Below are 26662 nucleotides of genomic sequence, written 5' to 3' on the forward strand. Positions count from 1 at the left end.
CCTGGTGGACCAAACTCCTCTTCATGTCTTGAACTTTGTTGTGTTGTACATGCCAACGCCTTGTAGGTGGTTCTGTGTACCACCACTCAAGTCACACAAGTTGGCTTCTACCTTGTTACAAATATACTTATGCTCGGTGTGAATTGGTGCACCAAGGCAAAGTGCCACTGCAATACGAAGGTCGGGGGGAGGGGGAGTTTAGTGTCTTGATCTAGACGAGTGCCAGTTGCAGACTCTGGCATTGTGCATAGAAAATCCCCTGCATGGGGGGGGGGCAGTAACTGCTCTATACTGGTGTATTGAAAAGCATTTTGGAAATTTCATTGTAACATCTATGTTGTTGAACATATTTTCTTGTCTTTCCAGATGTGTGTGATGCGGCAGTGATGACACAGCGAGTGCTTGTGCTGTAACCATTGGGCACCAGTGACGCAAATAATGACGCAGTGAGGGAGGAAAGGCTTATCCGTATGGCTGTTCATGCCATGCATCACAGGCATAGTGAAGCAAGCAGCGGAGCAGTAATGACGCAATTGAGTTGTGAATAGAGAGTGAGGTGGTTGTGATGTGGTGGTGACCCCCGAGGGGACCCGAGGGAGGACCTTCACCATCACCACTGCCACCCAGAGTGCCTCTTACTCCCCCTCCTCTCCAGGGTGATGCCTAGGTGACCCCAGGTGACCCCACGGAGGACCTACAGTGCCGCACGCTCCCCCAGGGTGATGGCGGCGCCCGTAGTGAGGTGGTGATGGTGAGAATGGTGACACGCATCCGCCTATAGTGCAGGTGAGCATATACTTCACTATATCTGTCATACTCCTGTGTCTTAGCCAACTTAGAGTCATCACAGGGGGACGGAAAGGAGGTAATGAAATGTAATCTTCGTCGACGGTTTTGGCAACACCGGACTCTTAATTACTCTAAGGGAAGATGCCTCCATCATCTTAACTTTGTTCTGCTAAGTAGCCACTCACCACCCACTTTGTCTTACTATTTAACAAGTAAGAAAGTCAAGTAAACGAATTTTAAAAGAATTGGAATCTCGCACATCCCATATTGACATATTTGATCAGGTTTTGACATTAGATATAATGGTTCAGAGAATTATATTTGTACTGATGCCCAACTGGTTCTCCACCTCACTAAGGTGGTGGAGGTGGGAGGGGGGGGGCGCTAGCCTCCCCCTCTCTAGTGAAAAGGGTTACATAATACGTTTAGGCAACCTCACAGTTCATTTACCAAGTCACAATTTTGTGAAGCTAAACAATTGATTTTTCTTGTACGCAAATGCGTGTACAATTATCACGAGTCTTTGTATATTGAGTCAAGAAGTGGCCCACAACGGTCTCTAAACTCGGCCACAATACGACACGTGTTGCTTAAGGCACAAGTGCCCTGGGAGTCACCACAACGCTGCTCCAAATGTTCAAATGAACAAAGGAACATTGTTCCAAATGTTTTCCCTTCGTTATTAACCTGGCAGCCCATTTCATACCTCACTGGGGCTCTGCGTGGACTACTTCACGCTCATCAGTAGTTTTCTTTAACTGGGAACACTACCAAGCTCAACCCTCATGGCTGTGGATGTCATCCAAGGATGCATAACATCCATCCAATAACTGGTGTGGATGAGAGTGGCGACCACCTGTGTTCCGAGGCTAGGCTAGCCACTACGACTCAATTCCCCGACCGTCCAAGTAGTTGGGCACCATTCCTTCTCTCCCGTCCCATCTCAAATCCTTATCCTAACCCCTTCCCAGTGCTATATAGTCGTAATGGCTTGGCGCTTTCTCCCTGACAATTCCCTTCCTGGTGTATACCACCACTACAGACTCTTGACGACAAGACGGTAGATTATCCCACATGATGGTTGTTAAATCTCTAGTTGATTATCATGCCATGTACCTAATTAACTTCCTCGTCTCTGTCTTGGACAAACTTGAAGTAATACAGAATGAAGCCATGAGGATAATTCTTGGTGCCCCAAGATGCACAGGAATCATCAACATGAGGGAAGAACTGAAGCTTCCAACCATACTAGAGAGAATCATGCAAGTCAACACGACCTTTTGCCTTAGTCATGAGAGACCCTACATCTCCTGCATTGCTCAAGAGACATTATTCAATGCTGTTAACACACTATTGACTGGGACAAACTCTTTGTATAATAAATGGCCGAGTAAAAATGCCTACAATCTCATCAAACTCAACATTCCTTTTAAGTGCAATCTACCTGTCTCCGATATTCCTCTTTATCTGTACCCCACCATTCAAGTATCACACACACCTGTCACCAAGTAGGGTAATGAGAATCTTGCGCTTCTCAAAGCTGTCACACTTGAAACAATTGCCTGCTTCATCGAAAATTTAAGATCTCACGAGCACCGTGTCTACACCGACGGCTCAGTCCAGTCTTCTACTGGACGGACTGCAGCGGCATGTAGGTTTTATAGAAATAATATTTGCACACAGACTGTCAGTGTCAGGTTAAACAACTGGCTGACCTCCACACAAGCAGAACTAGCGGCACTATAACTAGTTACCAGTACGTTAAAAATACGCAGGTGGAATAATATTTTTATTTAAAGTCTGCTTTTCAAGCACTTGAAAACTTCTGCAAGATTGACAATAAGAAACCTCTTAATAGCAGTTATAAATAGCCTGCCCAATACACATATGAATACCATATGGATATCATCTCACAAACTCCATCAAAATGAGACACACGCTAATTTGGCTGCAATGTCTAAGAAAGAATGAAGTTGAATTATATCTAGATATCCCTATCTCTGCTGTCAAGACTGTATTGTTCCAAAACAGTCAGGTCTGATAGAGAAATGACTGACTTCCAAAGGCCTGAAAGCACCAGTATAAAAAGCTATAATTTGTTCAGATCTGAAACCTACATTTATGGGCAGCCTGTTGGACCAAGTTATCACAAGTCGAGCCTGGCCTCAGGCCGGGCTCGGGGATTAGAAGAACCCTCTCTAGATATGATCTGGTTAAATCTGGTTGATGGGGTTCTGGGAGTCCTTCTACTCCCCCAAGCCCGGCCCGAGGCCAGGCTTGACTTGTGAGAGTTTGGTCCACCAGGCTGTTGCTTGGAGCGGCCCGCAGGCCCACATACCCACATACCCACCACAGCCCGGTTGGATCTCGCACATACACTACATCACTGAATGCCCAGTTATTTTATCCTTCAGACCAGCCGACAAACTAAACTAAACTAACCTAGCCTTCCTAGGCCTAATACACAATATCTGAGGCCTAATATAGTACATATGTGTACTATATTAAGCCTAGGAATATTTAAGTTTGTTTTTTAGCTTCAGTTTTTTCCGACTCTTATAAAGTTAATAGTACAAAGTTCTACTAATTGCTTGGGACGTCAATCTTTGTACTATGGTGCACATGGTTAGGAAAACTATCTAAACAGGAGAATGAGTTGAATTACTTTATTACCTCTCTTGTCGCTGATGATATCCTCATGATACATCTAGAGTTTGCCAGTGCAGACTACTGATCACATGGCTCTCTATGACTAACAGACCTGTGTGATGAAGGTAGTTCTTGACACACACACACACACACACACACACACACACACACACACACACACACACACACACACACACACACACACACACACCACACACACACACACACACACACACACTGTACTCCCCATTAGATAATCTAGGGGCAGCTACACAAGTGCAGTTATCTAAATGTGTTAATAAGACACATTAATCCCGGGTAAGGTAGCCTTTCGTTTCACACCATAATGACTGTAACACTTGTTCAAACCCGACACGACTCTGTGGCCTCCCTTGTCCAACCCCCTCTTCCTTGTCCGACCCCCCCTCTTCCTTATCTGACCCCCTCTTCCTTATCCGACCCCCCCCCCTCCATTGTCCGACCCCTCTGCAAGGGGCCGCGAGTACTCCATTAACTACAGTCTGATGATAGGAGGGAGGATGTCTCCTTAATAGGGAGGATATTTCCTGATTAGGGAGGATGTCTGCTGAGGTGCAGATGATGTCTCCAGCAGGGTCGTCGAGGATGTCGTGGCTGGGAAGCGACGACCCCGGGGGCGGCGGGTTCGGCTACGACTACCCCTGGTGGGCGGCGGAAGAGGGCCACCGGACCCGAAGTAACCAGACCTGGGAGCAACGCTGTCGGGCCCTCGACTACGACTACCACGTCGTCACGGCCGTCATCTGCGGCATGTTCCTCGTCTTCGGCGTCGTCTACAGCCTCTTCGGTGAGTACCGCTTCAGTTTCCTCCCCCCCCCCTCCAGTTTCATCCCACCATCTTGTCTGTATGTTGTATTATACACGGAATCGAGTATAGTAGGGAGCCGGTCGGCCGAGCGGACAGCACGCTGGGCTTGCGATCCTGTGGTCCCGGGTTCGATCCCGGGCGCCGGCGAGAAACAATGGGCAGAGTTTCTTTCACCCTATGCCCCTGTTACCTAGCAGTAAAATAGGTACCTGGGTGTTAGTCAGCTGTCACGGGCTGCTTCCAGGGGGTGGAGGCCTGGTCGAGGACCGGGCCGCGGGGACACTAAAAGCCCCGAAATCATAAGATAACCTCAAGAAGATAACCTTCAGTTCATAACGCGACGGATTGGTGACAGTTAACACAGCGGAATTTTGACGTTTTGGTGGTTTGAGTGCTTGGATTCATGTTTATTGCTTGACGGAACAGTTGTGCTTTTAAGAGGTAAATAGCGAGAACGGGATGGGTATAGTGAAGGCTCGGGGAGGGGGGGGGGGGGTATAGGGTGACTTCATTCCCTGCCTTCATTCCACCCATTTCCATCCTTTCATGCCACTCCCTACGTCACTTTTCTCTCGGTAAATTTCTTTCTCGTTATTTCTGTCCCACTGTTATACCCGTACCTCTCCTACCATCCCCTGATACCCTTCACCCCCCTCCTATCCTCCCCCCCCCTCCCTCCCTCCTATCCTCCCCCCCTCCCTCCCTCCTATCCCCCCTCCCTCCCTCCTATCCCCCCCTCCCTCCTATCCCCCCCTCCTACTCCTCGCCCCTGCTCCTCAACTTGGACCGGATAAGTTGATTAAAAACTTCAGTTGTACCGTGTTGGGGCCGACAGTCGACGCCCCGGGGATGGGGAGAGAGGGGGGGAGAGAGAGAGAGAGAGAGAGAGAGGGAGAGGGAGAGAGAGAGGGAGAGAGGGAGAGGGAGAGAGAGAGAGGGAGAGAGAGAGAGGGAGAGAGAGAGGGAGAGAGAGAGGGAGAGAGAGAGAGGGAGAGAAAGAGAGGGAGAGAGAGAGAGGAAGAGAGAGAGGGAGAGAGAGAGAGGGAGAGAGAGAGAGGGAGAGAGAGAGAGGGAGAGAGAGAGAGGGAGAGAGAGAGAGGGAGAGAGAGAGAGGGAGAGAGAGAGAGGGAGAGAGAGAGAGGGAGAGAGAGAGAGAGAGAGAGAGAGAGAGAGAGAGAGAGAGAGAGAGAGAGAGAGAGAGAGAGAGAGAGAGAGAGAGAGAGAGAGAGGGAGAGAGAGAGGTTTGAGAATACAAAGATGACCTTTTGGATAATGATAAATGAAAAGTTTAGTGATGCATCCACTATTGGATTTTGAATTAGCGTTAATGTTATGTGAACGTGTTGTTCGGGGCGTCCCGAGGCTGCTACTTCACACTTGGGTATCATTCTACAATGTACCTATTAGTAATCTACAAATTTTGTTACAATGTAGCTATTAATAATTACCTGTTAGATTAAGGGCCTGCCCGAGACGCTGTGCGTGTTAGTGACTTTGCATGAATGTAAAAACAGCAATGTTATGTAATCTCACTTATCCAATGTACCTTGTATATATTAACAATTCTTTCTGTAAGTCGAGGTGCTGTAATAGTGAGCAGAGTAAACTCCTTGTAGGTTCCACCACCAGATATCTTAAGTGGTTCTACATATATCGTAGTGGTGATCCAGGGAAGGTTTAGAGTCTCTGTTGGATATAAAAAAATGGTACTTATGATATCCTTATCATAAGCAACCATGACCTTTGAGCGGGGACAACAGCCTCGCATTTTGTAGGTCAGATTTTGACTCTGATGTTCCAAGACAGTGAGGTGAAACCTTGTCTCACATGGGCTTATGGCTGTCTCTTACGAGGACGACCTTGTGTCTCCAGTATGTCGCCCTATCGTGGCTCTCACAGTAATGATGACTGTGACTACCGTGTGTGTGTGTGTGTGTGTGTGTGTGTGTGTGTGTGTGTGTGTGTGTGTGTGTGTGTGTGTGTGTGTGTGTGTGTGTGTGTGGACATTAGTAAAGCCTTTGACACTACTGCACGAGAGGCTGACAAGGAAGGTTCCGACCCATGGGATTGGAAGGGAAGGTATGTACTCACCTATTTGTGCTTGTGGGGGTTGAGCTTTAGCTCTTTGGTCCCGCCTCTCAACCGTCAGTCAACTGGTGTACAGGTTCCTGAGCCTACTGGGTTCTATCATATCTACACTTGAAACTGTGTATGGAGTCAGCCTCCACCACATCACTTCCTAGTGCATTCCATTTATTAACTACTCTGACACTAAAAAAATTCTTTCTAACGTCTCTGTGGCTCATCTGTGTGTGTGTGTGTGTGTGTGTGTGTGTGTGTGTGTGTGTGTGTGTGTGTGTGTGTGTGTGTACACCGTGACTCCTCACCGAGTATATTCTGCCCTTCCTGCCATATCTCCCACACCAGCAGGTTGACACTTTCCTCTGCGGATTAAAAGCCGGTTTTTCCAAATATGTAACATGTATACAACCTGATATCTCGCGTCACTTTTCCAGAGCGCGCGCGCACTCTTGGTGCTCTGTGGACCCCCTCCCTCCCTCCCTAGGTAGTATTTCAAAGCATGTATGGGGGAATAATATAGGATAGTTAACCCTGTGTTTTCTCAACACCGTTTTCCCTCTCACTTACCACACCGTACAGAATGCAGCGGTTGTGCTGTACCAGACGCGTCTGTACTTGCAGGCTAACCGACCTAAACCTTCCAGGGGCGGCGGTAATCAATATTGGGATGGGCCGACTGGCTTCGTCCCCTAATACGTCGTATTATTTACGGAATCGACAAATCCTTTACAAGTATGCGATGTATTAGTAGAAATTAGAGCACCGTAATATTGACGTAATAATACTTATTTAATAATATTTTGATTTTAATGATGTAATATTTTCTAGCCATTGGCCTCGATGGGTTAAGTGGGTTGCTTGGGGTAGTACGTTTCGGGTTAGGGGAAACTGTTTTATTTTTTTTATACAGTGGCAAATTGAGAGAGAAGGCTAGATCGAGGGATAGGTGGTGGTAGGATGGAACATTGAGAGGGAAGGGATGAAAGGAGGGGGAGTGGGGGGTTAAGAAGATGGGGGGGGGTGTCATTGTTACACAGGGTAATTGCACATCTTGCTGACAATGACTGCCTTTGGCCGCTCTTTTCAGTCTCCAAGTTCTTTGAAAAGAGCCAAGTTGCAAATTCAGTGTTCTGATTCTCCTCTACCTCGTCTCTTCCCCCCCCCCACCCCCTTCACCTCTTTCCACCCCCTTCTCTTCCTCGTCTTTCCTTTTACTCATTTGCTCATTATATCGTATGTTCCGACTCTTTCCTCGTGTGACTATACCTTGTTCGTCTCCTGGTTGCTTGACGGATACTCTGGCGAATGAGAGAGAGAGAGAGAGAGAGAGAGAGAGAGAGAGAGAGAGAGAGAGAGAGAGAGAGAGAGAGAGAAACCCTGTGTGAGTGACAGATGTGCATTATGAGGACGTCTTCAGGAACACACGAGTTATTAAAGTCATTCCAGCGCTCCAGGTACCTCACACCGGTAGGTCTCAAAGATCTAATGAGAGCCACAGTCAATAACGCATTATGCGAGATCATGCCGCAGTTCCTGCTCACAAAGTTTGCACCTGGAGTGCTCAGGATTGGGAGATCCGTCACCTGTAGCCACCTGCCACAGGAAACGGTAACCCAACCTGATCCTGCCAACCACTGTGTCGCACAGTCTGGTCGACGTTTTGTGCTGCACATGGATATAGGTTTCATATCTGAACAAATAATAGCTTTTTATATACTGATGCTTTCAGATTAAAGTCCGCCTTTTTTTTTTTTTTTATTAAGTTATGAGGTACATCTGCATTAGTGCAGCTACCCTAGACTATATGAAGTGGAGTACAGTGTGTCAAAAAAGCTAACTAGGTGATGCTATAAAATCCCCATCACACAGGATGGTTAGTCATACAGAGGCATGTGATAAGCGGTCTGCACTGGCAGACTCCGGATGCATTTTGAGGATATCAACAACACAAGATTGAATAAGGTAGCAGTGGTAATACAAGTCCGCCATCTCGCAGTAGGGGATAAAACTCTAGGGTCGCGGCCGCCACTATTTCGTTTGTCTTCTACTGACATCTTGGTGTTATTGTTGGGTGTGTGGGGGGGGGGGGGAAATGTGGGGTTACTCACTCTCGTGTTGCAGTAATCTAGGTCAGTGTTTAGGGCTGGAAGTCAGCGTAGCGCCGGCTTGTATCCAGTCTTGGGTAAGCAAAGATTAAAAGACCGCGCTTGGTAAAAAGGAGAGTGAAAAGAGTGAAGCCGAGCCTGTCATAGCTGGTGAGCCAGCGTCGCCGCCCTCCACGCCGCAGTAGTACCCGCCGCCGACCTCCACGCCGCAGTAGTACCCGCCGCCGACCTCCACGCCGCAGTAGTACCCGCCGCCGACCTCCACGCCGCAGTAGTACCCGCCGCCGCCCTCCACGCCGCAGTAGTACCCGCCGCCGACCTCCACGCCGCAGTAGTACCCGCCGCCGACCTCCACGCCGCAGTAGTACCCGCCGCCGACCTCCACGCCGCAGTAGTACCCGCCGCCGACCTCCACGCCGCAGTAGTACCCGCCGCCGACCTCCACGCCGCAGTAGTACCCGCCGCCGACCTCCACGCCGCAGTAGTACCCGCCGCCGACCTCCACGCAGCAGTAGTACCCGCCGCCGCCCTCCACGCCGCAGTAGAACCCGCCGCCGCCCTCCACGCCGCAGTAGTACCCGCCGCCGCCCTCCACGCCGCAGTAGTACCCGCCGCCGACCTCCACGCCGCAGTAGTACCCGCCGCCGACCTCCACGCAGCAGTAGTACCCACCGCCGACCTCCACGCCGCAGTAGTACCCGCCGCCGACCTCCACGCCGCAGTAGTACCCGCCGCCGACCTCCACGCCGCAGTAGTACCCGCCGCCGACCTCCACGCCGCAGTAGTACCCGCCGCCGACCTCCACGCAGCAGTAGTACCCACCGCCGACCTCCACGCCGCAGTAGTACCCGCCGCCGACCTCCACGCCGCAGTAGTACCCGCCGCCGACCTCCACGCAGCAGTAGTACCCGCCGCCGCCCTCCACGCCGCAGTAGAACCCGCCGCCGCCCTCCACGCCGCAGTAGTACCCGCCGCCGCCCTCCACGCCGCAGTAGTACCCGCCGCCGCCCTCCACGCCGCAGTAGTACCCGCCGCCGACCTCCACGCCGCAGTAGTACCCGCCGCCGACCTCCACGCAGTAGTACCCGCCGCCGCCCTCCACGCCGCAGTAGAACCCGCCGCCGCCCTCCACGCCGCAGTAGTACCCGCCGCCGCCCTCCACGCCGCAGTAGTACCCGCCGCCGACCTCCACGCCGCAGTAGTACCCGCCGCCGACCTCCACGCAGCAGTAGTACCCACCGCCGACCTCCACGCCGCAGTAGTACCCGCCGCCGACCTCCACGCAGCAGTACTACCCACCGCCGACCTCCACGCAGCAGTAGTACCCGCCGCCGACCTCCACGCAGCAGTAGTACCCGCCGCCGCCCTCCACGCAGCAGTAGTACCCGCCGCCGACCTCCACGCAGCAGTAGTACCCACCGCCGACCTCCACGCAGCAGTAGTACCCGCCGCCGACCTCCACGCAGCAGTAGTACCCGCCGCCGACCTCCAAGCCGCAGTAGTACCCGCCGCCGACCTCCACGCCGCAGTAGTACCCGCCGCCGACCTCCACGCAGCAGTAGTACCCGCCGCCGACCTCCACGCAGTAGTACCCGCCGCCGCCCTCCACGCCGCAGTAGAACCCGCCGCCGCCCTCCACGCCGCAGTAGTACCCGCCGCCGCCCTCCACGCCGCAGTAGTACCCGCCGCCGACCTCCACGCCGCAGTAGTACCCGCCGCCGACCTCCACGCAGCAGTAGTACCCACCGCCGACCTCCACGCCGCAGTAGTACCCGCCGCCGACCTCCACGCAGCAGTACTACCCACCGCCGACCTCCACGCAGCAGTAGTACCCGCCGCCGACCTCCACGCAGCAGTAGTACCCGCCGCCGCCCTCCACGCAGCAGTAGTACCCGCCGCCGACCTCCACGCAGCAGTAGTACCCACCGCCGACCTCCACGCAGCAGTAGTACCCGCCGCCGACCTCCACGCAGCAGTAGTACCCGCCGCCGACCTCCAAGCCGCAGTAGTACCCGCCGCCGACCTCCACGCCGCAGTAGTACCCGCCGCCGACCTCCACGCAGCAGTAGTACCCGCCGCCGACCTCCACGCAGCAGTAGTACCCGCCGCCGACCTCCACGCAGCAGTAGTACCCGCCGCCGACCTCCACGCAGCAGTAGTACCCGCCGCCGACCTCCACGCAGCAGTAGTACCCGCCGCCGACCTCCACGCAGCAGTAGTACCCGCCGCCGACCTCCACGCAGCAGTAGTACCCGCCGCCGACCTCCACGCAGCAGTAGTACCCGCCGCCGACCTCCACGCAGCAGTAGTACCCGCCGCCGACCTCCACGCAGCAGTAGTACCCGCCGCCGACCTCCACGCAGCAGTAGTACCCGCCGCCGACCTCCACGCAGCAGTAGTACCCGCCGCCGACCTCCACGCAGCAGTAGTACCCGCCGCCGACCTCCACGCAGCAGTAGTACCCGCCGCCGACCTCCACGCCGCAGTAGTACCCGCCGCCGACCTCCACGCCGCAGTAGTACCCGCCGCCGGACACTGCTTGCCGCTATATTATGCCGCTGGTTATCGCCACAACGCGTAAAAAAGCAAAGTCATATGTGCGGGCAAGACGGTATTGGCTGGTTATCATCTGAGTATGGACTCGCGGGCTCTCATTACGCCATTGTTCTCGGCCGCCGCCACCACCAGGCACTGTGCCATTCATCCCCGGCCCTCCTTCCATTGCGCCACCTCTCCCCACACATCGTCAGCTGGAAGTCCAGGACACAACATGGTGACAAACGGGCGGGCTATGGCTCGCCCACCTATTGTCGCAACGACACAAGTCCCGTGGCGTCACCAACCAGCTTTCAACCCGGGCTGTACCCAACGTATTTGTGGGGGAGGGAGGAGAGATAGGGAGGGTGATGTGTGGCGTGAAAGATGGGCGAAACAGTCATGTCTCAGGAGCCGAGGACCGCCAATTTGCTAGCACGGGAACACATCCACGCAAGAAACCGGGTCACGTACCTCCCCTGACCTAGTTTTCCTTCCCTGGAGCCCTCCTTGCGCCGGGGATCCTTCAAGACTTGGCATTTCATCCTTCCCTTTATGGCAAACATCACGTTAATTTTCCACCCTGAAGGAACCAGGTCTAAAAGTTTGTTCTCAAGGGGGTAGGATGGAAGGAAGATGCCGGGCACTGGCGCACGTCTGTATCTCGCGCCTTCATTGCCATGGATATAAATCCTTGGAAAACCATCCCGTGCCGGAGATAGCGCTCTTTACTGAGGAAGTTACAGAAGCGACGCCACCCAACACCACCCGCCGCCACCCACAAAGACCGCAAGAGAATGATGGCATCAAATCCTGTCCAACTAAGTCCGTCTTTCCGCGTAATCGGGACCAGCCAGTGGAAATTGAAGTTTGCTGTGAACACGGGCAGTTGGGTAGACATTAGTGGCCGAGTTGGCGGTAAGGAACATTTGGGGAGTATTCTGCAGCCCGCCAACAAAGGACCGGCCGGGCTGGCGGGAAAGTCGGTCGGTCAGACTGGATCAATACGATACACAGAAAACGAAGCGGCCACGAGTACCGATTTTAAAATTAAATACACGTAGTGTGTATCATGACTAAATTACATTTAGCCTGTATTCTTCACTCTTTAACCAGCTATAAGCCCTAATAACGCATAAGCTGGTCGCAATGAATGTATACTTTGGAAATACCTTAATACGCAAGATGTATTCAGACAAAATGCATCGTGACTTGGGCTCAAATGGACATGCGCTTCTGGAGTATTTTCACCGTGTGGCATTTACCAATACGTGGACATAGGTTCAGATATGGACTCTCGATGCATATAAAGGAAGACCTTGTATGACAAGTTATATTTAGGCAGCGGCTGTGGGGATTTGGAACAAGAGAATGGGGACAAGTGGGGACTTGACATAATTATGAAGACGTAGATTAGTGTTGCATGCTTCAGCAAGCATGTTGAGGGCGTGCATGGGGGGGGGGGGGGGGTACGAACCCATACACTAAGTCACTATCAACACATATATATATATATTCAACTAGTAAGGAATTATCAAAAGAAGGCGCCAAGAGTCACACTACGATTGGAGTGGAACTTTAGTCACACAAAATAGCACATCCGGATTTCGACGATTCTAAAAAGATTGTGTTTTTTTTTTTTTTGGGGGGGGGGGGATTTCAGGTCGTATCATACATAAAGGGACATACACAATGCGAAGGATTTCGTTATACCGGGTATAACGTGAACTGGGATACGGATGGAAACATAATATAATGTGAACAAATCCACAAGATTTGATCCCAGATTAAGGCGCGTCTGGGATCATCCCGGGCGGAGGTTCGAACCCTCATCACGGCCCTTGTGGATTTGTTCATTTTGATATATCACGCTATTGTGATTTGAGTATGTGTAAAAGGGTATGCTTCAGTAAATTAGTGGTAGACCGATGAAATAAATTACTGTACAAGAGAGTAATGTACACCACCTTCACTGGAAGCATTAAAACACACTAAGATCAATAGTATAAGGAAGCCTGGATACTTCCTGTAACTGTAATTATTCTCGCACGCACGCACACACTACAGGCCTCGTGGCTGAGTGGACAGCGTTTGGGATTCGTAGTCCTAAGGGCCCGGGTTCGATTCCAGGACGAAACAGAAACAAATGGGCAGTTTCTATTACCCTGATGCCCTTGTTCACCTAGCAGTAAATAGGTACACGTGAGTTAGATAGCTCATACTGGCGGCTTCCTGTACTCTCCTAGTTGTGTTTGTGGGGGTTGAGCTTTGGCTCTTTGGTCCCGCCTTTCAACTGTCAATCAACTGGTGTACAGGTTCCTGAGCCTACTGGGCTCTATCATATCTACATCTAAAACTGTGTATAGAGTCAGCCTCCACCACATCACTGTCTAATGCATTCCATTTGTCTAATACTCTGACACTGAAAAAATTCTAACATCTTTATGGCTCATTTGTGTGTGTACTCACCTATTTGTGCTTGTGGGGATTGAGTGTGTGTGTGTATTCACCTAGTTGTATTCACCTAGTTGTGTTTGCGGGGGTTGAGCTTTGCTCTTTCGGCCCGCCTCAATGTGTGTGTGTGTGTGTGTGTGTGTGTGTGTGTGTGTGTGTGTGTGTGTGTGTGTGTGTGTGTGTGTGTGTGTGTGTGTGTGTGTGAATGTGTGTGTGAGTGTGTGTGAATGTGTGTGTGAGTGTGTGTGTGTGTGTGTGTGTGTGTGTGTGTGTGTGTGTGTGTGTGTGTGTGTGTGTGTGTGTGTGTGTGTGTAAGTGTAGTTACAGGAAGTGCCAGTACATTAGACAAGCGGCGATTTGAAAGACCGAGTTCACAATGGAACGCGATCCTGCAGGCGCGCACCCACACGCACACAGCTCTAAAACAGAGCTGTAAATAGACCTCACGTTTACTGTGACACACGGCAATAGAGGATACAGCCAGGCTGTATCCCTGCTTGCAGCCAGGGCTGTATCCCTGCTTGCAGCCACAAAAATCGACTTGTATTAGTCAGAAGACAGCAATAAAGTAAAGATTTTACAGGGGCCAGTGGCTGAGTGGACAGCGCTTGGAACTCATAATCCCAGGGTCCGGGTTCGATCCCGGGCGATGGCAGAAACAAGTGGGCAGAGTTTCTTTCACCCTGATGCCCCTTTTACCTAGCAGTAAATAGGTACAGTACCTGGGAGTTAGCTGCTACGAGCTGCTTCCTGGGGGGGAGGGGGGGTGAAAAAGAGAAAAGAAGTTAGTAGTTATTTACAGTTGATTGATTGACAGTTGAGAGGCGGGCCGAAAGAGCAGGGGCCAGATTCACAAAAGCACTTACGCAAGCACTTAAGAACGTGTACATCTTTCCTCAATTTTTGAAGGCTTTGGTTACATTTATTAAACAGTTTACAAGCATGAAAACTTCCCATTCAACTGTTGTTATTGTTATAAACAGCCTCCTGGTGCTTCGGAGCTCATTAACTGTTTAATAATTGGAAACAAAGCCGCCAAAGATTGAGAAAAGATGTACAGGTTCGTAAGTGTTTGCGTAAGTGCTTTCGTGAATCTGGCCCCAGAGCTCAACCCCCGCAAGCACAACTAGGTGAACACACACACACACACACACACTCATTCTCTCTGCAAGTTGTGTTTATATTATAATGTTAAGGATATGCATCCCAGTCCAGCTGTTTCTTGCCACCTCCACACGTTACTTCTGGTGCTGAATATGACACGTTATTTCTGGTGATATGACATCGTGATGAATATGACACGTTACTTCTGGTGATGAATATGACACGTTACTTCTGGTGCTGAATATGACATCGTGATGAATATGACACGTTACTTCTGGTGCTGAATATGACACGTTACTGGTGAATGTGACACGTTATTTCTCATAATACTGTATAATCAGTAACTATAAATGTTACCACAGATATCTTTGTTAAATTAAAGTTTACAAGATAAATATTCATGCTTTATTTCAATAAATTGAAACATTGAAAGTTCCATAAAATATAACAACCCACACAAAATAAATTAACAACCGTCCTGGACCCTTAAGTGGTTCAAGTGCGCTTATTGAGACAATAAAATACATCTCAAAGGGATAGAGCAGCTTAGGCTACGTCTACCCGTCTTCTTAAGTGGAGGCATTTCCTTGCCAGTTTTCCTCCTCCCTTCACACTTTACTAATTCCTTTGATTAAGAAAAACGTTCAAAGTTCAAGGATATGTACTAATATGATCACAAATATAAATAATTCATTGTGTACTATTGAGGACAGTGGCAGCATGTACTACACAGCAGCCCGTCCACGCAAGTAATTGATCGCAATTTTTATGTTATAGTAACCAATGTTACAAATGCATCCTATTACAGAACGTTTTTTCATAACAATTTTCTATGTTTTGGCATACCCGCCGAAGCCTTTATATAAATGCCAAAATTATGTTAAGTTTTAAAATCTACCTGGAAAAGATCAAGGCAAATTGGGGGGGGGCATTCTACAAGCCGCCGGCTTCCTGTCCTCGTCGAGGCCACTAGGATTAGTGGCCCTCAGGTAAATCAAGTAACAAAAATGTTTCGTACACGTTTTCTGTGCATCGGACTTGATTGGTTATGTAGGTACTTTGGGTTCGTACATTTCTAGTTAGGCTAAAAGGTTGGATTTTTTACGGAGTGGTACATAAAATCGAGAACACCTGCTGCACTCTACCAGCGATTTCGGCCAGATTAAAACCTTGGCTAGGGAGAGTTGCCAAGGCACAGATTCCAGAAGGTTCACGCCTGTTTACCCAGCAGTAATTAGGCACCTGGTTGTAAATAGATTCGTGAGTCTTATTCCAGGGAAAACTTGATTGCTAAAACTAAAGATGACCTATTGGAAGGTAATCCAAGCCTGTTAATTTATCAAAATTGGCCTTCTACTGTAGCCCTTGTTAAAAAAGCTCACACATATTTCTTCATTACATACAATGCTATGAGGCTTTGATTACCCAAGCCTATACATTACCTATGTCTATACATTAATTACCCAATGCGTAGGTTTGGGTAATTCTATGGACCCAACTCCTATGTATCATCATTGCTGTTGAGCTGCAACATGAACCATATCTGCAACATGTCTCCCTAAATCATGAACCAAACAAGTAAACAGTCTAATAAGCAAAGACTTTCATAGATTCCAGAATACCAGAATACATAATCCAGACCAACCAGGCTGTGGTGGATTTGTGGGCCTGTGGGTCACTCCAAGCAACAGCCTGTTGGACCAAGCTCTCACAAGCCAAGCCTGGCCCCGGGCTTGACTTGGGGGAGCATAACTACTCCCAAAACCTCATCCAGGTACAATCCAGGTACAATCCAGGTACATGGTCCTTCAAACTGCAGTGAACACTGTCTGGCAGCCTATCCTCATAAACAGTGGCCAAATGCTTGTAAATTCAGCAACCACACACCCCATTTATGAGTGAAAAACTGATGCAACCAATGCTATACATGAAAGAGGATCTGGATGTAACCAATACTATACATGAAAGAGGATCTGGATGTAACCAATACTATACATGAAAGAGGATCTGGATGTAACCAATACTATACATGAAAGAGGATCTGGATGTAACCAATACTATACATGAAAGAGGATCTGGATGTAACCAATACTATACATGAAAGAGGATCTGGATGTAACCAATACTATACATGAAAGAGGATCTGGATGTAACCAATACTATACATGAAAGAGGATCTGGATGTAACCAATACTATACATGAAAGAGGATCTGGATGTAACCAATACTATACGTGAAAGAGGATCTGGATGTAACCAATACTATACGTGAAAGAGGATCTGGATGTAACCAATACTATACATGAAAGAGGATCTGGATGCAACCAATTATGAGGAACTAAACACTATGGGATCCTCAGAGACGGTATGATGCAACATACTAACTCAAGATGGTAGCAAAATGACTACATGACTGACACAGCAAAAGCAGTGGATGTTACTGATCTGCTTGTGATCAAAGCGGCATCAGAAACCCAAATCCTAATAATGAGGGATTTTAACCATGAGACCATAGATTGAGTAAATCTAACATCACAAGTGGAGGGAGAACAATTATCTAGTTCAGGACTCCTTTCTCATGTAGCATGTGGTAGAGCCCACACAAAGTAACAATATACTAGATCTTGTGCTATCAGAAGAGGATATAACTGATCAAATTCAGGTAGGGGAAAACTAACCCCCCCCCTCATGTGATCACCATATTTTAAGATGGACTACAATCACAGAAACCAACATAAAGGTTAATGATGATGAATTTCTAGATTACCATCGAGGTGACTATCAAGGAATGAGAGAGGAACTACAAAACATCTCCTGGAGGGAGCTAATAAGTGAACATGACATGGAAGCATCATGGCAAAACTTTAAGAAGGTCATCACAGAACTCATTCCAAAATGAGTGCTGAAAAGGAGGACGAAACGAAAGGGGACTAGATGGATGACTCGGGCAGTAAAACAAGCACTAATAACTAAGAGGAACCTCTGGAGAACATTCAAATCCACGATGGACATCATTGATTATGAGATACAGTACATAAAAGGACACTAAACTCAGTCATTCACGAAATCAGATCAGCCAAAAGGAACTACGAAAAAAAAAACTTGCCCAAAATAAAGATCAAAAGTCGTTCTATGTCTATATAAATAAAACCAAAACAAAGGATTCGGTAGGACCTTTAAAAGATGAGACTAACCAAACTATAATGGACGACAAAAGGGCAGCAAACACTCTAAATGAATATTTTACATCAGTGTTCACACTAGAAAGGTTAGATGACTTCCCATCATCCACACAAATGTTGCAAGGTGGTGAAGAGAATAAATTTAAAAATATAACCATAACATACAACAAAGAACACTAACAAACTAAAAGACTTGAAAGTCCCAGAATAGATTGTACTGTATTCCAACCACAATTTAAAATCATTAAGGAACTGGCAGAACTATGCCTACCACTGAAATTACTTTTCACAAAGTCTCTGGCCCAAGGGGATAGTCTTAGACTGGAAATATTCAAATGTCATCACTATTTTCAAGAAAGGCAAAAAAAACCTCAGCGATGAACTACCATCCAATCAGCTTGACATCACACATCTGCAAGCTCATGGAGAGAATCCTAAGGGAGGAAATCATTCTCCATCTTTCAGTGAACAAAATTTTAAAATCGACACAACATGGGTTTGTTAAATTTTTTTTAACAAATCCATGTTTTTTAAATATGGGTTTAATCCTTTCCTGCTTAGGTTTGTAAGGCAGGATCTATTAATAGATCCTGCCCTACAAACCTACTCACATTTTAGAAATGGTGACCAGCTATTCAAAGGACTTCCGGTTGATGTGGTAGAGCCCATATCATGGATTTTGCAAAAGCCTTTGATAAGGTACCACATGAAAGACTGGCTAAGAAATTACAGGCACATGGAATAAATGAAAGAATACTAGAATGGATAAAACAATGGTTAAAACAAAGAAAACAAAGTATGGTGCTAAATGGTATTGAATCTGACTGGAGAAATGTGGTAAGTGGGGTACCACAGGGGTCCATTTTGGAGTCAACCTTTTTTGTCATACACATCAATGACATAGATTAGAATATTACAAACCACATCATCAAATGTACAGATGACACAAAGATTTATGGTAAAGTGGGAAATGATAATGATGTTGAAGCCTTAAAGAGGCCTGCAGGAACTCCACAAATGGTCAGATGACTGGCAAATGCTTTTTAATATTAACAAATGCAAGACCCTGCATGTGGAGCATAACAACCCATGCCACAACAACCAAATTAATAACATTATACTACATCGAGTTCAATTGTATAAATCGCTGGTGTGCCCCCATTTAGATTACTGTATCTAAGCATGGAGAAGCAGAGGTGCAATAGGTACCTTGATGGAGAACTCTATCAACATCAGAGGCCCGAGACTCTTCAACACGCTTCAACTACACATAAGGGGGTATAACTGGCCGACCCCGGGAGGGAGCCGGTCGGCCAAGCGGACAGCACACTGCACTTGTGATCCTGTGGTCCCGGGTTCAATCCCGGGCGCCGGCGAGAAACAATGGGCAGAGTTTCTTTCACCCTATGCCCCTGTTACCTAGCAGTAAAATAGATACCTGGGTGTTAGTCAGCTGTCACGGGCTGCTTCCTGGGGGTGGAGGCCTGGTCGAGGACCAGGCCGCAGGGACACTAAAGCCCCGAAATCATCTCAAGATAACCTCGAGATAACCTGACCCCTCACAGTGCTCAAGAGAGAACTCGATAAACACCTCCAAAGGATACCTGATCAACCAGGCTGTGACTCATACGTCAGGCTGCGAGCAGCCGTGTCCAACAGCCTGGTTGACCAGTCCAGCAACCAGGAGACCTGGTCAAGGACTGGGCCGCAGGGACGCTAAACCCCAAAACCAACACAAGGTAACCTCAAGGTAACCTACAGCAGATTTATGAAGAAAAGTATCTTGGAGTCAAAATCTACCACTCAATGAAAGTTGTACAGCAGGTAGGGACAGCAGTCAAAAAAGCTAACCAAACATTAGGAATAATCAAATGTACCTTCGACTTCAAGGAAAAGAAGGTAGTGATTTAATTGTATAAATTGCTGGTGTGCCCCCATTTAGATTACGGTATCCAAGCATGGAGACTATCTTCAGGACATAGCTGCTCTGGAGAAAGTGCAACATCGGGCAACAAAAATCATTCTAGAGCTAAGTCAACTCATGTATCAGGAATGGTTGAGGGCCACAGGGCTAACAACACTGCAAACCAGGCATGACAGGGCAGATTTTATTGAAACTTTAAAAATACTGAACAATTTGAAGAATGTTGATCCGGAAAATTTCTTCAAAAGATCAGATGCAACACAAACAAGGAGCAACAGTTTCAACCTCAACAAGCCACAATGTAGGACTGAGAACAGGTGGTGGTTTTTCACCCACAGAGTTATTAACCCATGGTACAGTACTGCCTACCCGCTGAAGCCGTAAATGCCAAAACTGTTAACTTTTAAGGTTACAGCTGGAAAAGATCAACAAGCTGCCGGCTTCCTGTCTTTGTTGAGGCTACTAGTATTAGTGGCTCTCAGGTAAACTCAGTAAGCTGATGTCATAGCCTTAATAACCCGTGGTTATTCCCCATGGTGTAGTGGCAAGACACTTGTCCTGCTTGTCGTGAGTGCTTTGTCCTGGATTCGTACCCTGGCCGTGGAGGATTTCTGGGCATCAATCCATAACTGAAGCCTTTGTTTACCCAACAATAAAATGGGTACCTGTGTTAAATGATTTGGCAGGGTTTGTATTCCGGGAAATATTAGGATTAAGGACTTGCCCAAAATGCTACGGGTGCTAGTGGCTGTACAAGAATGTAAGAACTCTTGCATATAGTATAAATAAATAAAAAAAAATGCAGAGATTGATAGATGTTTAGCCTAACATCAAAACAGGTTGTTAGTATTTTCTACAGAACTGTTTAATATAACTTTTTATAAATTGTTACCAGCATTGTCAAGTATATTAATGCAATAACTTTTATAATAATAATAATAATAATAATAATAATAATAATAATTTTTATTTAGGCAAAGGTACATACATAAAGAGATTTTACAAAGTTTGTTGGCTTTATAGATAGAGCTAGTACTTTAAACGAGCTTTATTTAAAAATACACAGAACATGAGAGTGGTTGCTTATTTGTTACATAAAGGTATATATATTAAATGTAGCCACTTATATACAAAGTCTTTCTGGGATAGCTTGAGAAACTCTAGTTAAATTATTGACATGTTTAATGGGATATACAGTATGTAGGTGACTGATAGACAGGTATACATTTTTAGTTAATATTTACAAATAAAGACACAAAAATGTCTTATTTAGGATGAGGAAATGCAATTGAACATAATTTTTGGGAGTTTCTCCTATAAACTGGTTGAGAGAAGTAAAGTTTTTTATCACATTTGAGAGGGCTTTTCACAATTTGGGACCCCCTCTATTTGCATAGCATTTCTGCTTTGGTTAAGTCTCACTGTAGGAATATGTAATAGGTATTTGTTTCTCATTTCTAATCCTCTATTACTCTCTCATCTATTATCTAAATTATGGTATTTGTGCTTGGGGTTCTACTACCCAAAATCATCTATGCCCTCTAATTACTCAACACAAAGCTGCGATTAGAACAATATCAAACTCTGGCCCCAGACAGCACTTGGTACTCTTACTTAAATCTTTGAATAAGTTAGATAATAAGTCACTGCACATCCTATCATATGTACTCTATATATTTAAAACTCAGAACTGTAATGCCAATCCTGACATTAAATGCTTCCTAGAAGGTTGTAACAGAAGCCATGGGCACCACACTAGAAACAAATACACTGTACAGTGGAACCTCGAGTGACGAACGACTCCAGTTACAAGCGTTTCGAGTAACGAGTGAGCCACTCGCAGAAAATTTGTCTCGATTAACGAGCAAACCACATGGTGCTTCCTAGCGTTCCCACTGGTTCTCGGACACCCCTGACGGCAGTGTTGTTATTGTTTCGCAAGACGAGCATTTCACATGACGAGCTTAGTGCTGGAACGGATTAAATTTGTTAATCTAGGCACCACTGTACCTATTTGATATTCCAAGAGTGCAACTTAACCAAACTAGAAATGCTCTGCAAATCAAGGGACCCAGAATGTGGAATGACCTTCTCAGTCATGTCAAAGACTGTACCTCTCTCAACCAGTTTAAGAGAAAAACTAAGTACTGTACTACCTAATAAACTCCATGTAACCACCTTTACCCCCCTAAATGTCAACCTATGTCTTTCTATTTTCTAACACTATGGATTATTGACTAACTTGTTTTTTCTGCTGATATCTGCCATGTATAAACTTGAAGAAAATTGTAGTCTTCTGTTTATTTAGTTAAAATTACCTCTGCTGTTCTGTTTCAATTTCTACTGTTCCATCATGTAATTATAATTTTTTTCCCTTTTCAATTCAATTTATGCTTTGATCTTGGTTCAAAATGTTTTTCCCACATCTTGCCCAAAACGCCATACATATTAGTGGCTTTAGGCATAGTATGTACTAGCTCTATCTAGAAATCCAACATTCATTGTAACTCATTTTGCATGTACTTTTTTTTTTATTTTACTTGTGTGCCAATGGGTCTTGTTATAGCCCTTTTGGATGCGTTTGAGGTCAGGATTAGTAATGCCGTTCAGAGAGTTGTAGATGTAGAGAACATTATAGTGGAAGTAACCCGATATTTAATTTTTTCGTAACGATATTTAATTTTTTCAAGGATTGCAGTAAGGATGCCAAGTGCTGTCTGGAATTGGAATGTATTATGATTGCTGATTTATGTTGAGTACTGTAGTTAGCAGTACTCACTACTAACTACACTAAGTAGTTAGGTAAAATTACCTAACTACTGTAGTTAGGTAATTTTGGGTTGTGGATACATAAGCACAGATACTGTAGGTGACATGGATTGTTGAGTAAATTATAAAGAACTGAACTTTGAAGTTGTAATGTAATGTAGAACTTCTTCATATATTTATTTTATAGCTTTTGGAAAACCTATTAGATTATTAGTATTGGCACTTGCACAATGTTATCACAAGAAAGTGATATATCTGAGAATATATTAAGGCCATATGAGATCAAACATGCATTATAATCTTTTTACTCTGACATGCAATATTAACATGTACTAGTGGAGCTGAAGGGGCTGATGTTTGTAGCACTATTTCAGGTTACCGATGCTTCAAGGCTGTTATGTTTCTCACTGGCTTTATCTTCGCGTCCGTGGTAGTGTACTTGATCTGCTTAAGCGAGGACCTGCTACCCCTGGTGGGGAACGCCGGCGTTGCCCTGGGAGCAGGTGTCATGTTTGGGCTCATCACCATGCTGGTTCAGTACGTGGGGCTCTTCATGACCGGATTACACACTGGCCTTTTCCTTGGAGTGGCTGGCATTGCCATAGCCTATAATTGGTAAGTTTTTTAAAATGCAGATCAACATAAATATTGCTGTTCAGTAATACAAGGGATTGCACACGACTTATGAGTTTCCTAAATGTATTATTAACAAATGGTGGATACAGACATTAATAGTACAGTACTGTAGTTTACGAAATTCACTTAAAATATCAAAATATGTTGACAGTCTTGAAAAAAGATGTGTGAAACCTCTTGAAATCATTTATAATATTCCATTCACCTGGACTGTGAATGAAACTTTTATCATTTATAATAATGTATTTAAAAATATACACAATAATATACAATTAAATACAGTATTTAATAATTGTTACAATGTTTTGATATTTAGGCAGAAATTGTTCCAATAAAATATGATACAAGATACAGTAACTAATGAATGTGAAATGATCGGGTGGTGATGATGTAAAGAAAACTTAGGAACATGAATAATACTTATTTAATTTTCAGGTGGGAATAGAATATTAGTTTATTGGTCTAAACCTGTAAAATTTTTGGAAGGTGTTTTTAATGAAATTCCTTATATAATCATCAGGTAGCTGTTGGATATTGAAAACTTTATGACAAAATCTCTATAAATTCTTCAAGCTGTTGCAAAATACAGTACAGTATATTGAAAATCCAAGACATAATGACTACCAGCAATATTATGAAGTGAAACCTATGAGTCCTTCAAGAATGCAAATTACAAATAAGTTTTACATTTTTAATAACTAATAAATAAGAAATCTTTCATGTAAAGTAAGAATGTGTTAAAATTCTGATCATTTAATGACAAATATATATACCAAGACTTCCAGTGTGCAAACTGTATAATATATTGAAATTTTAAATACTTTTACTGTACTAATATCTATTAAATCCTCTGGTTGATGCAGAATATAACTCGACTTTAAATGATATATGTTAATGCCCTTGCACTCTTCAGGTGGGTCCCCAGCAGTGTATGGCCAGTGGTAGGTATACTCCTGGCGGCAGGATTGTTACTGGCCATCATGACGCTGTATTTCCAGAAAGGGCTCACTATCCTTGGTACAGCTATTAGTGGAGGAGCCATCATGTCTGCCACTCTTGACTATTTTATTGAGAAGGTATTAAGTTTGCTCTGTGACTCCACTCAGCTGTTATTTAACACACACACACAATACATCAATTGTTGTACTTGGTCCTCTTTCTCATAAACATTATTAACGTACTAAATGCCACACACCTTAAGCCAGTATTATTTGCTGAAGACAAGTAATTTTTGCAAATGCTAACTCAGTTATCCCAATGGACACAGTAAGTGCTGAACTAAAATAGTTCAGTACTTGATAGTACAGTTTAATAGTACAGTAGTCAGCCACACAAGGTTGACTACTGTACTATCAAACTCACCCTTAACACTGAAAAAAGCTTATTACATATTATCTGGAAATAAGTCAACTTATCAACTAGAACTGTGAATAAACAATACCAAAATTGAGAAAAGAGTTGAAGGTAAATTACTCGACATACAAAATCCACAAAAAACCAGCGTTGAATGTAATGAAACGCCATTTTCTGGGTGAGACCCGGAGGCTCCCCGGAGCTTTACCGGCTGATATGCTAATGTCAGACTTTGGCATCAGTCATGTGTATGGAGTTCTAGGGCCTACCGGGGACCACGAGCCAGAACCTGGCCCCCTCAGAGAGGCAAGGGGAGCAATGGCCTATAGAAACCCCCGTGTGGTTGGAAGCATTCTATGTCTGCCATCGACCGGGTCAAGCATCCAGAAAGGTAAGCATTCCAAAACAAACCCCTATTCTGGTGAAAATTGCTACCTAAGCCGAACTAGTGAATAGAACTCTTCAACAGAAAACACGGAAACTAGTATGACGTCATACGTCACCGCGCCGCTGTCTGCGCAGCTCCCCCCTCCCCGGGAGGGGGAAGGGGGAGCCCCAGACCTCCCACGCCGGCTATCCACCCATCAGTTCTGAGGCTGGATGTCAAAACACGCGAAAAACGCCGACCGGAGGGAGGGAGGGTTGCCGGGGAGCCTCCGGGTCTCACCCAGAAAATGGCGTTTCATTACATTCAACGCTGGTTTTCTGGGGGGAGCCCCGTCGGCTCCCCGGAGCTAACTACCCACAGAGGAAGGTCAAAGGGACAAAACCGGGAGGCGGACACCACGCACCCCCCAAGGAGGCGAGACAACCGGCAGCAAACGCCAACCCAAGGCGCCACAGCCCCGAAAATCCCGGGAACAACACGAGAACCACGAGCAGCAAGGCCCCTGCACGAACACCAAAAATCCATGCCCGAAAGACTGCAAGGCCACGTCGCCCAGACGGCAGCGAGAGCAGCGAAGCCACGAACGCCACAGGCATAAGGGAAGAACACAGGCAGCTTAGCCACAAGAACACGGCTGACCACCCGGGACACCATCACCCGCGAACCGGGAAGAACAGAACCGGATCAACGCAAAACGCGCTCCGGACCCAAACGCCGTGGCACGCAAACAACAGCAGAGGGCCGCCACTGAACACAAAAACGACACACCCCCGGCCCGACCAACGAAGCACCAACAAACCCTGGACCCCTCCAGAATGCAGCAGCCCCACCCCGCGCCAGAAAAGATGGAGACTGCTGCCATCAAACAACCAAAACGCTAAAACCGAAGGAGCAAGAAAACACAGCGAACCGACCCCCAGAGGCAAAGGCCCAAAGGAAAGAGCCGACGAAAAAACACACCGGAACCGAAGGGGCACTACCAACCGAGGAGAAGACAGAGCACGCTGACCAGAGACCAGGATGGTGCAAGCGGCGCACGAACAGGCCGGAGGTGAAATGACGCACAAGACAGCTGACTAACGGTGCAGAAGCAACACCAAGACCGAAAGCAAGCTGAAGCGGCTCCGCCTGCGCCGCACGAAAAGAGGCGACAGTATGTGGCAAGACGACGGCCCCCAACCCCCACTAGAAAACCAAGCCGAGAGTAAACCAAGCCAACAAGAAGGACCCACCGAAGAAGGGACAGGAAAAGGAAGGACCGCCAAAATACCCCATACTGCCGCCAAGAAGCACGCAGGTGGGACACCTACCACGAAGCCACCCGACCACCAACCGGAGGCGAGACCACGAGGCAGAACATAAGCAGCCCCGACAAGGCCCCCCCGAGCCCAGGAAAAAGGCGGAGCCGCGAGAAGATCTCGGGCGCGACCACCGAAACCCAGGCGGCACAAGGAGATGGAACGTCTGCCGAACAGAAAAACTCCGAAGCATGCAAGCCCGCCAGGAGTTCAGAAACGACGGGTCCGACGCGAGACATCGCAAGAACCCCCCCAAAAAAAATAAAACAACAACAACAACCGGCAGGGCAAGCTAGGAAAACCAAAGAAGGCGGAAGGGTCGCCGCCAGAACAGGACCCGAACCAAGGGGCCCGAACAACTGCAACAGACCGAAACAAAGAAGCACATCACAGGACACAGGCTGACCAACGCCTAAGAACACACGCAGAACATTCCTGCTGCAGAAGAGGCAGGAAGAAAGAGCAGAAGCACAAAAAAAAAAAAACCAGGAGAACAACCAGGGGTGGACAATCAGGCAGGGACAAAAACCCCACGCAATCCCCAGGCA

General features: G+C 46.9%; 1 protein-coding gene across 3 annotated transcripts in view; it reads left to right on the plus strand.

Moving 5' to 3' along the window:
* Window positions 1-367: 367 nt before the first annotated feature.
* Window positions 368-26662, plus strand: part of LOC123746363 (transmembrane protein 198) — a 51161-nt gene continuing 24866 nt past the window's right edge. For 2 of the 3 annotated variants that reach the window (XM_045727841.2, XM_069314852.1), the window contains exons 1-4: window positions 368-786; window positions 4049-4264; window positions 22814-23054; window positions 23989-24151. In XM_045727841.2, coding sequence (XP_045583797.1) covers window positions 4063-4264; window positions 22814-23054; window positions 23989-24151 — 606 coding nt within the window. In that variant the 5' untranslated portion in view covers window positions 368-786; window positions 4049-4062. The remainder of the gene's footprint in view (window positions 787-4048; window positions 4265-22813; window positions 23055-23988; window positions 24152-26662) is intronic. The other variant, XM_045727842.2, reaches the window with a different exon arrangement.

This window comes from Procambarus clarkii, chromosome 80, assembly GCF_040958095.1.
Source record: "Procambarus clarkii isolate CNS0578487 chromosome 80, FALCON_Pclarkii_2.0, whole genome shotgun sequence".
Lineage (NCBI taxonomy): Eukaryota > Metazoa > Arthropoda > Malacostraca > Decapoda > Cambaridae > Procambarus > Procambarus clarkii.